Source organism: Spea bombifrons, chromosome 4 (genome assembly GCF_027358695.1).
Source record: "Spea bombifrons isolate aSpeBom1 chromosome 4, aSpeBom1.2.pri, whole genome shotgun sequence".
NCBI lineage: Eukaryota > Metazoa > Chordata > Amphibia > Anura > Pelobatidae > Spea > Spea bombifrons.
In genome coordinates this window covers 83,344,369-83,360,079 of record NC_071090.1, presented here as the reverse complement: position 1 = coordinate 83,360,079, position 15,711 = coordinate 83,344,369, and the positions used below count along the sequence as shown (strand labels likewise).

Here is a 15,711-nt window from a genome sequence, read left to right as displayed (position 1 = left end):
AGGCCTAGTCCAGAATAGCCACAAATTGTTCAAGAAATCTCTAAGAAGTATCACTGTGCCGTTAGATCAGGGATAGCCGGCAGGTAGTTTGCTAGCATCTGTAGGATGGCATAATGTTCCGCCATTCTCTGAATTGCAGGACTTAGTAATGAAGATTCCGTCTCTCCAAGTTGTTCATATGTATATTCTCTTTATCCCACATTTTTACATCATGAAAAAATAAGGTAAAGTAATCTCTTCTTTACAAACGTATCATGAAATAATAGCATTCAATGTCAATTTGAAGGGGGGTTTTTTTATTCACGTAGCAAATAAGCAGTTCTTTTGTAACAAATGTGCATGATTGTGTATGCACTATTTTATTTGTTCTGTAAAAAGAAAAATCCTCCAACCCAAAAGTACAATTATGTGCAACAAAAATAGTCCAAAAACCAATAGCCATTGTGCTGTGCAATATATTCACTTAACTAAATTTTACTAAATTTGTCTTAAAAAACACATTTTTTAAAAATATTAATAACAGGACTTCCATCCTTAAAGCAAAATATTCTTCCTTCTGAGACTGGCCTCCATAATTCACAGTTATAGCTATGTGAATGCTACTAGAGTATTAGAATATATCATAGAGTATCTATGATATATTCTAATAATTCCACTAGCAAATACAAGGTAGCTCATACGGAGATATAAAAGCTGGTTATAGGAGATGGTCTATAATGTTCCATAATTGTTACGGGTCAGATTATAGTTGAGGTGCTCTTTTATTTTTATGGTCAGATGTTGAAAAGATGGCTTTCTTTCATTTTAGACCAAGATGGAGCAGTTTCCTGAAGGGTGCTGGTCCTCCCCAATAACCCCTGTTAAAACAAAACAAAACAATGGTTACATAATTACATAAGATTACATTTTAACTACGGTATACAGTGCTTTAGGAAGTGTTACCCAGGTCCCTTTGTTCATGTAACTTTTATGATGCTTCAAGTGTATTTAACTAGGTTTAAGTTTGGTGCATATAAACTAAGAGGAATAAATAATATGTATACAAAATATACAAAAAAAACCGTAGATAATTGTGTGCTGTCTGCTTATGCACATGGGCCAAGAAGATAAAGGAGAACTTAAGTTTCCTTTATATCTCGGGTGAGTTGCAGAATGCAAGGTGTTAAAAACCACTTCTGGGGAGGGAATCCAATAACAGATATGGTAATGTTTCTTAAGATTTGGGAGGTGAAACTCGTGATCTCGGGCATGTTTGCCGATAGGCAGTCAAGACAAGAGTGGCTTACTTGAGGAGCATATGCCAATAAAGGAACGGCATCATATCGGCTTTCATGTGATACATCGTCCTCCTCTCTTTGCCTTGATCAATAGGAAAAGTCTCCAGAGGTTGAGCGTTGTAGTCGAACTCTGCCAGAATGACTTTATTGTAACCGGTCACCAGCGGGCACGAGGTATACCCATCATACTGCAAAAAACAAGCGTGATAATACAAATGGGGATACATCGGCACTCCTTGCTGCCACAATACATTACATTAATTACAGTGTATCCATAATAATGTCAGTTTATAAATATATGTATGTGTTTGCATATATATTACATGATACCTTCATTGATGGTCTCTGGTTCTTCATTACCAAGGAGATGGTTTTATCAAGTACTGCAGATTGGGCAGCTGTAAAGAGATACAATATATTAACACATAAATGTTGGAGCCGGGCACGCTTCTGTTGCAAGGTCACATGATGTTTTGCAACAGTAATGAGCGTCCTCTTCTTGGCAGAACATGGCAAGGAAGAGTCAGGTCCTTAAGTGACCTCAATGACTTTCCAATCATCGCAAAAACCCACGTACAGGAACAAACAAGTTTCCAGTAGTCAAACGCCTTATCGTGCTGTGCCATAACATACACATCTTGGGACTTATTAGGATTGAAGCAGAGTTTTAAGGCTCACAGATCCTTCTTTGGGCATTATATACCCCACTATTATCACCAGCAGTGTAAGAACGGAGCCGCTTGATACAATCAAACACAAAAGACTCAAAAACTTGAACTGTTTTTGGGTTGATTAATATAACACTGACAGATCCCAGTGTTGTTTACTATGGGGTTTTGCATGATTGTAACATACAGAGACACAGATAGAAGATGCCTGGTGCGTACGATCCCAGTATTGTCCATTAAGCAGGTACACAATGACTGTACCATAAAGTAAGTGTGTGTGTGTGTATATATATATATATATATATATATATATATATATATATATATATATATATATATAGGGAGGTGATCTCAGGGGTTGTGACAACATATAAATACTTCTGAATACGCATAATCATACTACTGTACTGTCTGCACCAAAGAATGACAGTGAAATATGTTTTGAATTGAATAATTACAAATCAAACATTATTTTATTGTATGGAAAAGTGGTTAAAAAAAGACATTTAGACATGTTTAGGATTATTACCACCTATTATGCCATTTGTGTCACGGTGTTGATTCTTATGTTCCAAAACATCGTTATTGGCTGTACTAAATGTGCCGATCAAAACATGTGCAGGGTGTAAAGGACAAACTTATCAGTCATGTGATGTAGTCATGGAATCAAAAGATAAAGACTGCACACCAGCCTCTTAATGTGTGGATCAGCCCGCGTAACGCATTGCCAAGAACTCAAGCTGAACGGCCAGACATCCCGAGAGCTCTTCACTGGTCATCTGATGCTTTATAATTACCCCAAAATCAAATATTCACTGACTAACCATTTTTCTTAAGGATAAATTAATATTAGCTAGGGGGTTAACCCTAAGGGAATGAATGATGGAAAACTAATTGTGTGATTAAAACGTATCCATTTTAGTAATAAGAATTAAAAGTTATGTGAATAGTACAAATACAAATCAACATCCCCACATAAATACGCTAGCTGTATTTTAACTATTTACACGGCGATTTTAACAATCTGAGTTAAAAGCTACGTTTTAAGGGATCGCACAATTAGTCTTCTATTTTTCTTAAGGGCGGTAAAAGTGTATTGGAAGCCAGCTCGTTCTGGGATAGGTATGGAAATAAAAAGAGATCAGACGGGTTCCGCTAGTAATAAATATAAGATCTTCAATGGACTTTAACCAAAGATGGGAAAGGTTTACTGTTCAAATGAATGCTAGATAATTGTGTACTCTGGTATTAAGAGCAAAATACAAGGATGTTAGCGGTTTATTACCGAATATCCTGCAGAATATCTCTGTTAGGGGAAATACAGAATTTCCTTCCTCTTAACACTTGATGTATCGGGTTGAGCAATGCCAGTGATACCTGTCTGATAAACGTCCCTTATGTGTTGTGTTTAAGCCATATGCACACCTTGCATGGCTCTAAGTGCACAGAATATGAATTTATTACCTATTGCCGCTGCGGTCTTAGATGTTGGGAGGTTTGTGCAATCCCCAATACCAAACACATTGGGATATTTTTTATGTTGCAGGGTTTCCTTGTCAACATCTACCCAGCCACCTGCATCTGCCACGGGACTGTTCACCAAAACATCTGGGGGTCCCATGGGTGGGGTTACATGAAGCATTTCATACTGTGAAGGCGAAAAATGTATTAAAATGAAAGTAGTCAAAGTTGTCCTGTTGCCTAATAACTGAGAGAACCTGACCATTCATTTTTGGGGTCAGGTTGATAGTATTGTAACGTGTTACTCATTGCATAAGAGAACATAATTACAGGAATGGGGTTCCTCTGTAATTCTATACAACGCAAGGGTTACATATTAAACAGTTTTGTAGTTGGTTATACAAGGCCTGTATTACCTCCAAAACTTTGGTTTCTCCAGGTTTGTCCAGGTTCTCGAACACAGCTTCCCGCTTGTCTGCCCGCACCTCAATCAGATTGTGTCTGTAGTTCACCTGGATGTTCCTTTCTTTAATGATCTCCAGCAAAGCATCTGCGTACTTCTTCACCCCGAAGATGACTCCCAGCGAGGTGTTAAAGATGAAATTGGCATCTGATCTCTTTCCCGTCTAATCAAGATCATGTGAATGTTATAGGGTAAATACGCTGATCATGTGAATGTTATAGGTTAAATACGCTGCCAGATAACTAATGTTATCTATTTTGTATGTGTTTACAGGTAACACTCATCTGTACAGCGGCAGGAAAACATAAATAAAACCTTCTGAATTACCTGGTTTTCTGCATTAATTGTTCATAAAACGTAGATCTACATCTAAGTCACATTAACAAACACAATGTGCTTAAGCTAATAACACACAAACAATGATAACCATTCATGTCTTTATTAAACACACATATTACACATTCACAGTGCCGGTGGAAAAAGTAAGTGAACCCTTGGATTTAATAACTTTGTTAAACCCCCTTAAATAACAGGCAGCAATAACAGGACACCTTAAGCTCAGCCATATGCCTAGTATGTCTGGTGTGAGCGGCTCTCTTGAGGTCATTCTACAGCATCTCTAGTAGGTTAAGGTCTGGGATCTGACTGGGCCGCTCCAAAGGGGGGTTTTCTTTTTTAAAACCATGTAGTACATTTACTTTTATGATTTATGTCCTGTTGCATTACAAAACTTCCAACTTCTAACTTAGATGAACAGCTAAGGACAAATGTATCACAAATGTGGCTCTGAGTGGATACTAAAGGCCATAGAGACATAATAAACTTCTTAAAGATTTCTGTGTTGCGTTCTTAGATTTAAACTTGTCGGTGAAACAAATAATAATCAGATATTATGTTACAGGATTAGGTGGGACTTTTGCCCACTTGTTGTTCTGATTTAACCCTTTTGGAAAAACATTCAAGACAAGAAACATGTGTACAAAATGGAAGATACAAACACTCGGTGGAAGTACCTGCTGTAGATTTATGCTGCACAGAGGATAGATGTTATTGTTCCACCCAATATTTGGTTGAATAGTGGTTTGTTCTCCTTTATTCAAACAATGTTTCAAATGATTTTTGTTTGAACATGATAGAACCTTAAGTTATTTTAGACTTACTTTTCTGAGATATGCTTCTGACAAGTACATGATTTTCTGAGGAGCTCCAGCACATTTCACCGGGGTGTTGGGGAAGGTAAATACGGCATTTCCCTTCTTAAAGTCCTGCAGAGCTTTCCACGTCTTCTCAACAGTTTTCACTGAGTAGTTTGAACCAATTTTGGGATAATTAAAACCTTCAGGCAAACCTTTAATCTGTGACAGGGATATACGAAAATATAAAGGTCAGTACACGTCTCAATCCTGTAAACTCCATTAAAGGGGCAGTTATGATAATTTGGTTTATTTCTCTACAGTCTAAGCTGTGTATAATGTCTAATGGAGCATGTTTATTTGTTTACCTCGTATTCTAACGGGGCTGCCAAGGCTTGTCTGCTTAATGCAAGTTTGATATCATATATTTAATTTACCCCAAAAGGATCAATAAATTCGGTATGTGTCTAAAAATCACAAATTATTAATATCCCTGAAATTGTATACACTACTGTTCAAAGCTTTGGGTTAATTTACCTGTTTTCATGGAAAACAAGGAACTTTCTAGCTGTAACATAATTGCAAAAGAGTTTTCTAATGATCAATTTCCCTTTTAAACTTGGATTAGCGAACACAACGTGCCATTAGAGCACTATGAAGATATTCCATTAAAAATCAGCCATTTCCAGCTACAATAGTCAATTACAACGTTAACTACGTCTACAATGTATTTCTGACCCATTTCATATGTTAAATTGCTTTTCTTTCAAAAACATGGACATTTCTAAGTGACTCCGAACTCTTGAACTGTAGTGTACATATATATTCAAAATATACAGCCAAAAAAAATTAAACCAGTATATTTATAGCATATAAAATTATTTTCAAATTAAAAGAATTACATAAATATTTTAAGGAGGAACTATCAGCTTTTATTAAAAGGTTTTTTATTTTACTAAAAGGTTTATTACAAGGTTTTAAGGAATATTTTATGAGACTTTTCTGAACTAAGAAAAATAAAACAATTGCTTGAAAAAAACAAGCTGGTATTTAAGAGTAAATCTACTGCCACCTAGAGGATAAACTAAGTACACACACGGCACCAAATTATAATCCGATTATATTGTTCCTAGAGGATACATATTACTTACTGAGTAACCATTAAACAAGTCTTTAAAGTAGACATACACTTAAAACACTTCATAATTAACAAAGCACACAAAATGGTCCAAATGCTGTTATAACATGTTTAAGGTTGTGCCCTGGCTAATGTAGTGGTCGCCAAAGTATAGACATTTGCCTGTTGCTTAGATTAATTAATAGATTAACGGATTGTTTTTTTTTTATATCATAGATATGCTTTAATTCTGGTATCATACGACTTGTGACACACTGCATAGTAAATGTTAAGAAAAGCTAATAAATCCAGGCAATCCAAAATAGGGAAACGATCCAGCTGGTGTGATGGGAAAATGGGTTTATGAGAAGGGCAAGCTGGTCTGATCAGACTGATAATACACAATATGAAATGTTGGCTCTACGTATGCTTCAATCATTGTGTTCATTCACAGTGCGGCAAACCAGTGTTTGCTCATAAAACATGTGCCGTTCGCCCGATAATCCTTCACGTGTCATTAAGAGAGAAATCTGGGACAAAGACCATGTAAAGCCTGGACTGCAAATAACACACTCATCCCAATTACCTTTCAACAGGAAAGCAGTGCATTTTAATTACATTTTATTTTAATTGTTTCTTCCAACGTGTAATCTCTAGCACTGAATACAATAATTCTATAGTATGAAATGCTCATCTTCATAAACTCATCTTGACTAGTGCATAAAATAGTTACAATCCTGTAAAAAACTGTAAAATGCTGTAAGACTCTCAATCCCAGGAAGGGTAATTCAGCATACACTACAGTCAACATTAATTTAATAGAGACACGTATACCTTACTCAGTATTCATGTATACAGGCTGTGTATACCCCCTATCATTTCAGGTGTCCAAGTCGGGACACCTGTGTTGGGTGCACCAGAAATGGGGCAACTATCCGCATAAATACATTTTCACCCAACTATCCGTCTGTTTGGGGCAGGTGTTTTCATATTCCATAGAGCTTGGTGTCTCTTAAAGGCTTGTAATTATGCCTATCTGCATTTATAAGTAAGACATTATGAATATATATGCAATTAATACAATACCTTTTCATACTGTAATTTAATGCCAAGGGCAATTATCAAATACTTATAGCTAATCTGCAAAAGAAAGAAAGAGAACAGAATGTCAACAGTAAGGAAATGGTGCTTTTTGTTATTCAGTATATATAATGTATACAGAAGATTTTGTGAACAGATACTGGACGTCTTTGATCAATGTAAAAAATCTAAAGTTTGACCATAATCTGCATATTAGTTTGGGGAAAATGTGAGGATTATATTTAGGTCATTTCAGTACTTTTAGTGTTCACACTATGAAAACATGTTTCAGGTTATGGTGACAATTAGGTGTTCCTGACCAAAAAATATGAATAAGAAAAAATGTTACATGATTAAAAGATTATTTCTGGGAAGACACAGTAGTCAACAATACTGGCAATTATTATTTTTTTTACATTGCAAAAAGACTGGTGATGCCCCATTACAGAATATGTAGGGTACTGCAACTGGAAACAAAATTAGATAAAAAGAATACCTCTTTGTCATCATTAATTCGGATAGTGTTCTTATCAGGGTCAAAGCTTTTCACTTCTGATTTGATCCATTTGACCCCTGAGGGGATTAGGCTCTCTGTGGGACGAGCAGAGCTTGCTAGCTTCTTGGCACCTCCACCGACAAGGGTCCAGATGGGCTGATAGTAGTGTGTCTAGAAATGCAGAATAATCTGTCACTGTGGGGTAGTGGTCAATGATTGAGGATTAGCAGAGACATGACTGGCTGGCAATATATCACATAAATGTAAATGTACAATCTTATATTATGTGTAAATAACACATGTATAGGAGTAGGAGTCGTTCATCAGAATTCATACATTTACACGAATTGACATGATTGTACATGTCCACGGTGATAAAACTGCATTTTACAAGTGTTACAGCATCACTTTTTACACATAACACCCAATGTAAAGCAGAGTCCAAGCCAGTGTCCCAACATTCCAGTCCACAGGAAGGCAGTAGACTAGTCAACTTTAGCGAGGCACCAACTGGCCTCTCTTGTTTACTCAGGATCTATGAACCACAATTACAATTATCCCCCAGGCATTATAGGTTTAGCCAAACATCTTTTGAAGACAATATTGATAAATAAATAGAGTGGTGTGATTCTTATCTTCAAAGTCTATGGAATAGCTTTACATATAAAGCAAGCAGTAGAAGACATTTCCACGTCAATAACGGTGGAACCAGGAGGTACCTACAGGCCACAAAGTGGCCCATCAGCACTTCTCTAGGACAAGTCGTTCAAATGTCATTAGTTTATTTTACCAATTAATTGTCAAATGAAGCAAAAACACTGTACTGAAGTTTTAAGGCTTGTAGTAATTGTTAAAGGGGGAGTAATGCCAGATTTTTCCCAAGTCTGCTTCCCTCTGTATTTCAGCAAACGCAGTGTTTTGCACAAGCAATGCCCCACATGGTATATGCGCCTGCACAGGCCCCAACCAACAGTAAAACTGGGGCTTAATTCAGGAATTAATCGAGTGGTGCACATGGATTTTACATGAATGAAACGACTGTATTTACTCCATTAATATAGATGCTTATTTGGGGAAATGTGTCTTAATGTCTTAATACTATGGAATCATCCATACCTCACTTGGCTCAATGATGGCCACTTTTCCAGCTCCTACTTTCCTTTTCATTCGAGCACTCATTGTAATGCCACCCGCACCGCCACCAACTACCACCACATCATAATACTCCTTGGCGGCATATCTTCCTGTAACATGTAGGCTGCGGCACGCTCCACCATGTACTCCAATCCTCAGTAATTGGGCACACTGATGGGCATGGATGCCACACGATATTACTCCAAAAGCGCTCATCTTCATTCAGCTGGAAAATAAAACCACATTGGACAGATAAATACTGGCTACTGGAACAGTTTCTGCATTTAAATGAAGCTCCAACATGCTCTTGTTGCTAACAAATCTAACAAATGAGTGTTACTGTGGCCCCGGCAGAAGGGACACTGCGCTTAGATGCGTATACAGCAACTTATTTCTAGTCTGTTTATCCCCTTAAGGACAATGGGCGGTCCCTAAATCCATTGAAAACAATGCATTTTGAGCCCGTACATGTACGGGCTTTGTCATTAAGGGGTTAAATAATCAGAATTTTGGTCAGAGTTTTGGTTAATGTTTGGGTTTCTTTTGGTCCTGGAGGTATTGCAATACCAGGTCAATGCATGGAATTCCCTCCCCAATCTATCAGACTCCCCCTTCTAAAGTTCATGGTCACCAACAACCTCCAGGGAACCTCTACAAGGAAAAAGCATAAGAACCCACAGAGCTCCATTTTAGTAATGATGTGAAGTGATATTTTCTAATATATCTGATATATTTATAGCTCTGCCTGTATCTTCCGCCTCCCTATATATCTCCCATTACACGTATTCATTTAGTTGGAGGAGTGGCAACCTATTCATTTACAGAAGGCGTTGGACTTGGCCACCGTTTTATATTGAGTTAAAAATACATATGGAAACTGTATTCCTCCCAGAGATCCGGCAGCTATCACTGTTTGATATTGATTTCATGACTGGTTGTTGTAAAGTGACAGTCAGAGGACTTAAATTACAGTCGGCTCTATTTTGTTTTAAAGTCCCCAAACCCTCCCTGTTAAAGGGGCAAGGCAGTGCGGGCTTGAACTGGGTTCAATACATTGGCTGGTCTCTGCTGGTTCAGCTGGTCTGGAGGGGAAGATCACAAGCCAAGTCAGCAAAAACACCCCTTTCCTTCAGTCTGTGGGTTCTTCTGACCCTTTATATCCGTGCACAGCTCGGCAGATGGCCAGAGAGTCTGGTGGAGCCCCATCTTGACTTACCTATCTACTTCCTCTACCATGGAGTGATTCTAATTAAGTGACACGCTATGCAGGACCTCTCCAACTTGCAGGGCCTGCCTGGCAGCCCTCCTGAGGAACAATGCGGCCCTACTAAGTTTAGGACCTACCTGTCACAGCTACAACCTGCCAGCACTATGACTCTCTATGATTATTCTATGGAAATGTAACCATATTACTGACGTGATAACTCCCAAGATGCTAGGTGCTGCTGTGTGACCCCAGTGCCTGGTCCCTGTATGATTTTAAGGCACACAGGACGGGACGTTTGGCATCCTTTGAAGATGTCCTGTTTCACTGATTTTATGATGGGGTCTGGCCTGGTCTCTAGATAACACTTACAGCAGGATATGGCCTAAGAAAAAGTAAGATTTTTTTCTGGTATTAATGAAAGATGCCTTGCAGTGAGTTTAGGAACACAGAAGAGAATCCCAGCACTCCAAACAGCTTCCATTCCTGAAGTTACTCTACTCAGAGAAAGCAAAACAAAAAAAGCAGCGTTTCGGCCAAACAGGGCCTTTGTTTGGCTGAAACGTTGCTTTTTTATGTTCTTTTTAAATATATCGTTTCATCATCTTAATATAAAATAACCAAAACAGTTCTTATTTGAATACACTGAATGCAACGTTTGGCTGAGCCCTTCCTCCAACAGTAATGCTATCTTTAGAGAGCATGGCCTATCTTTCTATCAAGAAGCTCCGGGGCAATAGCTGATTAGTGTTAACATTTTAGACAAAAAAAAATCACTGTGTCATAAAGAAGATATTCTAAAAAGGGGGAAAACATGTTATTTCTCTAGAGCCTCTGTAGCTCAACTCACTACTGAGCCCAAGAGCTCCAAGGTGCCCTCTCTGCCTCCGGTGTGTCAATAAATTTTCTTGTCCTGCTGTCATCGTATTTGCAAACAGTGTTTCACTGCACGTTCACACCAACAAAAGGCGTGGTTATATGACACATGTAAAACACATTTATTATCACGCTAGACCAGTGTCTCCAACCTCACTTAATTCCCCTGCTTAGTACATTTTAATCTGCTGGTTAGAACTTTTTACCTATGAAGATCATTCTTGAGAGAAGAGCTCCGGGGCAACTTTGTATAAATTATTCAGGGTAATGAAGGATTTATTTGTTAAGCCATGGATTTTAGTGACTGTTCTAGGTATCTATAATATCAAGAGCACAAAGCCTTAGTTCAAGACTGATCTCTTTACCACTAGCTAAAGGGTATCAAGTGAAGTCCCTATTTATGTCAAAACGGGGAAACTCACACTTTGCATTGAAATCTGCAGGGCCAGCGGGTCTAAGGTCCTCATTTGTGAGAAATAAGATTGGAATTTTGCATTCCAGATGGGATTTTTCCTCTTTTTTTGAGACATGATTGGAAATCCCTTCTAAATGGGGCCAATCAGTGGCATAAAAGCCTCTCATTTAAATAAATGTATGTGTCAGATGTATTCGGCCAAACACATCTCTTGTACGGTTAATAGCAGGGAGTGGGGAAAGGGGCACATGTGTATAGTAGGGATTCGGCCCAATGCATCTGCAAGGTGGACACCACAAAACTTTAAAGGGACTTCTCCACAATCATAATCATTAAAAATGCAGGACGTTATGGATTGTGGTTGGGACTTGCAACCCCAAGAATGGCAGACCACCCACCTACCAGTCTCGCTACCAGGAGACTCTGTGGTTCCTGGGAAATGTCCCTTTCCAGGTTACTGCTGGCTCCAGACACACTTGAGGCCCATCAAGAGCCTTTATAACAAGGGTTGCTCCCAGGCTCCCATGCCAGAACATTGCATTTCCTGGCCCTGCTGTATTGTGATGGCGTGTATTCTGGTTTTTGATCCCTAGCTCTGGACTCTGTTTATGTTCCTGTATCCTGATCTGGTACCCCGTTCGGCTTGATGATCACCTGGACCGTTCTCTGTTTAAGCCTCTGTCTTATCCCAGTCTACCTTGATTTTTGACCCCATTCCTCCACTCTCCTCTTACTGTCTCTACGGTCTGCTCTTCTCTGATGGCTCCTAAGAGGAAGGCGAAGGCTGTAACAGTGACCTCCATACCATCCTGCCCCATGAGGAGCCCCAAGCCTGAACCTGTCCCTGCACAGAGACTCCTACCCGACCTGGTAATCACAGTCGTGACAAAGTGATCTCTTTAAACGAATGTGAGATCGAAAACAAATGAAAACATCCCTTTCCTCCTTCTGGTAACAAGCAATCTTCGGGTAAAGGAAACCCCTCTGTGTGCTTCTTGGGGTGTTTGAGGCCTTCATTGTTCGAAGAGTAGATTTGCTCTGGAGACGTGGGGATATCCCTATAATAATATGCTACTGATCTCCCAGCTCCAGCATTTAAGAGGTTAATGCTGGCTGCCTGTGTTTATTTCTAGAAGACATTCCACGAAAGAAAAACACGAATCCCAGATTACGCGTGTTCTTTCAGCAGACTAGACCCAGTCACAATGACTAAACACTTTACTCCCATAAAGTGGGCTACGATGCAGCACGTAGCCAAAAAAAGTACAAAGAGGAGAGGGGGAGGGGTGCTTAAGGAACTCAATAAGCCTTACCCACTGGCTGACGCAGCACACCCTGCAACTTCCCCTATGGGGAGAGAACATGGTGTATTAGTACAGGCATGCGGTTGGGTTACGGGATGAAAGCCTTTCACCTTTTTTGGTTTCATTTCTTTTTTTTCCAGGCCAAAGGTCAAGAAGCGACAAGCCAATGTCACCTGGAACTGTCATTACAGATCAGGACGGGCTCTGACTAGCCATCGGGCCAACCGGACAAATACACCGGGCCGGTGCCCACGTACCTTTATTGCCACTCAGTCCTATAGTGTGCGGCTGCCAAAGCGTAAAGTCGGACCAGCAGGCAGCCTCACGCATGGCATTTATCAGACGCTGCCCTAATAATTGATTCCTCTAGACTGTAAACTCGTTTGAGCAGAGCCCTTGTTTCAGTAAGTTGAAATATGTGATGCACTTCTTGTTATGTCCTGTTTACCCATCGTACAGCGCCATGGAATATGATGGCGCTATATAAAACAATCAATCATATTACCAGGGCTGATTTTAATTCCCGGTCTGTTCCTTGATCAGTGATATGTATCACAAAGAGTTTTGTTGCCCATAAGACTGGTTGCCCTATACAGATCATGACCTTTCATATACATGTCCCTATACCCTCCTACCGATCAACACCGAGCTTTCTTAAGACGGGGTCACCAGAGTTCATTTACCAAATCCTGCTTCGTTAACCTCACTGTCATAAAGTTTTTATAGGTAAATGATGCCGTTAAGCAACTTGTGCTACATTTAATGACTTCCCTGACTTTTTAACTATATAACTTACTTGTTAACTATATCATAGCTAACTGCTGCCCTCCAGCTTCTTCATTCCAGTTCTGCATATACCGTAATATCACACATCATGAAATGCATCTGCTGTTTCTTTATGATCAGAAAGTTATAAAATAAATAGTGACTTAGTATTCTAGCTCTATGCACGCACGTAGACGCGGACGTAATCATATTCTCAGAGCAGCCTGTATACTGAAACGCAAGAACAACCCAGTGCAGCCGCAGGACTTCCTTCACTATCTGTGCCAAAGGTCTATAACACCCATACAAGACTACAAAGTGTATGATTGACGCAACAAGAAGGGAATAAATTGGGCAATAATGTCCGGTTAATCTTACAGCAAGTGATGCAATTCTGATGGGCAGAGTGTGCGACACACAAGCAGGTACGGAAAGGCTAGGTAGGAGTGGAAGGGTTAAATACGTCCTGTATCAGTTACACTTTCAAAGCATTTCACTTTTCATTCTATTGCACATTTTGGGACAGAGAACTGTTATAAAATTGTTACAAATTTGCTGAAAAAATAAGAGAAACAATACATTTTCAGGAAAACAAAGCCTAGAGAACCAATGTATCTTTTTCTAGAGAGTTTGGATATTAAACCCAAATATTGTATATGTGCAGTTTATGGGGGAAACAATTACACGCCAATACAGGAGGGTGTAAAACATCCATTCTAGATTGTAAGCTCCTTTGAGCAGGGCCCTCTTCACCTGTTGTTCTGTAAGTCAAACTGTTATGTTATATACTACTTGTCCTGTCTACCCATTGTACAGCGCTACGGAATATGATGGCGCTATATAAAACAATAAATAATAATTACGTACATTATATGTCTTAGGGGGGCAGATTGAGTTTTTGGTTAATCGATTCCGATCTTTAGGGTGCGTTAAAATTCTCCAGTCACTTTGGTTTTGTTCTACACCCACCCCTATGACCCTCGGCAACGAAGCCCTGAAATTGCCCTGATGCTCTGCAGCGTTTGTCTGGTTGCTGGAACATCAGTTTTCACACATGATTTGCAAAGAAATATGTCAAATTTTAAAAGGCCACAGAAGCAATTCTGGTAGCCCATCTGGTTGTTTTGTTATTAGTGCATTATCTTGATGATATCACTATAAAAAGAAACTGCAGCCCTGGCTCAGTTTAGTTCTGGAAGCCTCATTACTGGAACCTGCCTAATTCTGCTGGTGAGAATGCTTAGCTTTGTGTGGCTACTAGATATCCTAAACTGACACACATTTTCTCACGCAGATACTCCTCTTACTAGTTGTGCGATCACATGTGGGGAGGAAAAACACTGTATGTTAATGGCCCAAATCGCTACACTGTAAACACAGATATAGAGATCACAGTGGGGACAGCACAGGGTCCAGTGACTCTAACAGCGCCCACCACACTGCACCCCACTGCACCCCATCTCCTCGGGCATCCATACAATCTCAGTACCCAGCTAATAATTAAGTACAATCAGACTTTCTAATTAGTAAAATCGCACTTTTTCTTTCCAAGGTAAGCTGCCCGATGCATTATACCGACTGCAGCCCACCCTAACCACACGGACCCCACAACACAAACACCTCTTAATGGGCATCTAGAGTAAGAAGAACTCGCTCCTTCACACCCATGGCAATGCTGGGTTGGCATAACATGACAGAAGGAGCAGCGATGGCTTTACTTCCTTCCTATTCTGCCCACTCTGGCAGGCAAAGGGTTAATGGCATTACGCTTGGATTCGGTTCGGGTGACAGGTGACCCGAACAGCGCCTTACCTTGGGCGGATCCCAGGTGCGGACAGCCACTGCCACTCCGGGGGTGAACTATGTTTTCCAGTCCCGAGCTCTGCCCGCCCACTACCTCCCCAAGCCCAGCCTCCTGCTCACACACCTCTGGCTGATTGGCTGCTGGCTGGAGGGCGGGGATGCCACTGCTGTCTCTAGAGTCTCTAGACTGTGCAGCACGCGTTCGGGGGGCTGCACGGGCTGTATATAATGTAACTATTGTGCAGCCCCTCTAACACTTTCCGTGTGACGGCGGTCGGCCTCTGCTGGCTGGAGGTGCCCCGTACTAACTACAATGTAAATATCTGATTAGAAATGGAATCACATAGAACACAGCACTTCATGGCAGATAAGAGCCATTCAGACCCCCTGTCCTACCCATCACTCCTGATGCAGAGACTCAGTCCTTAATTAGTCTCTGATCTTGTCTTGGATTCAGGATAACTTAATCCCTGTCATATATACCATTACATAAATTATGGTGGGTAAAAGGTGAT

The 15,711-nt window shown here is 40.0% G+C and overlaps 1 protein-coding gene across 1 annotated transcript; it reads right to left on the bottom strand.

Annotated features, from left to right (window-relative positions):
- Positions 1 to 319: 319 nt before the first annotated feature.
- SQOR (sulfide quinone oxidoreductase) lies at positions 320 to 15,278 on the bottom strand. Its single transcript, XM_053465145.1, has 10 exons — positions 15,206 to 15,278; positions 8,812 to 9,055; positions 7,696 to 7,866; positions 7,206 to 7,259; positions 5,030 to 5,224; positions 3,823 to 4,032; positions 3,410 to 3,593; positions 1,608 to 1,675; positions 1,287 to 1,465; positions 320 to 857 (listed from the first exon to the last, which is right to left on the bottom strand). The coding sequence occupies exons 2-10, from the start codon at positions 9,049 to 9,051 to the stop codon at positions 800 to 802; spliced, it is 1,359 nt and encodes a 452-aa protein (XP_053321120.1). The 5' UTR covers positions 9,052 to 9,055; positions 15,206 to 15,278; the 3' UTR covers positions 320 to 799.
- Between the last annotated feature and the right edge of the window lie 433 nt (positions 15,279 to 15,711).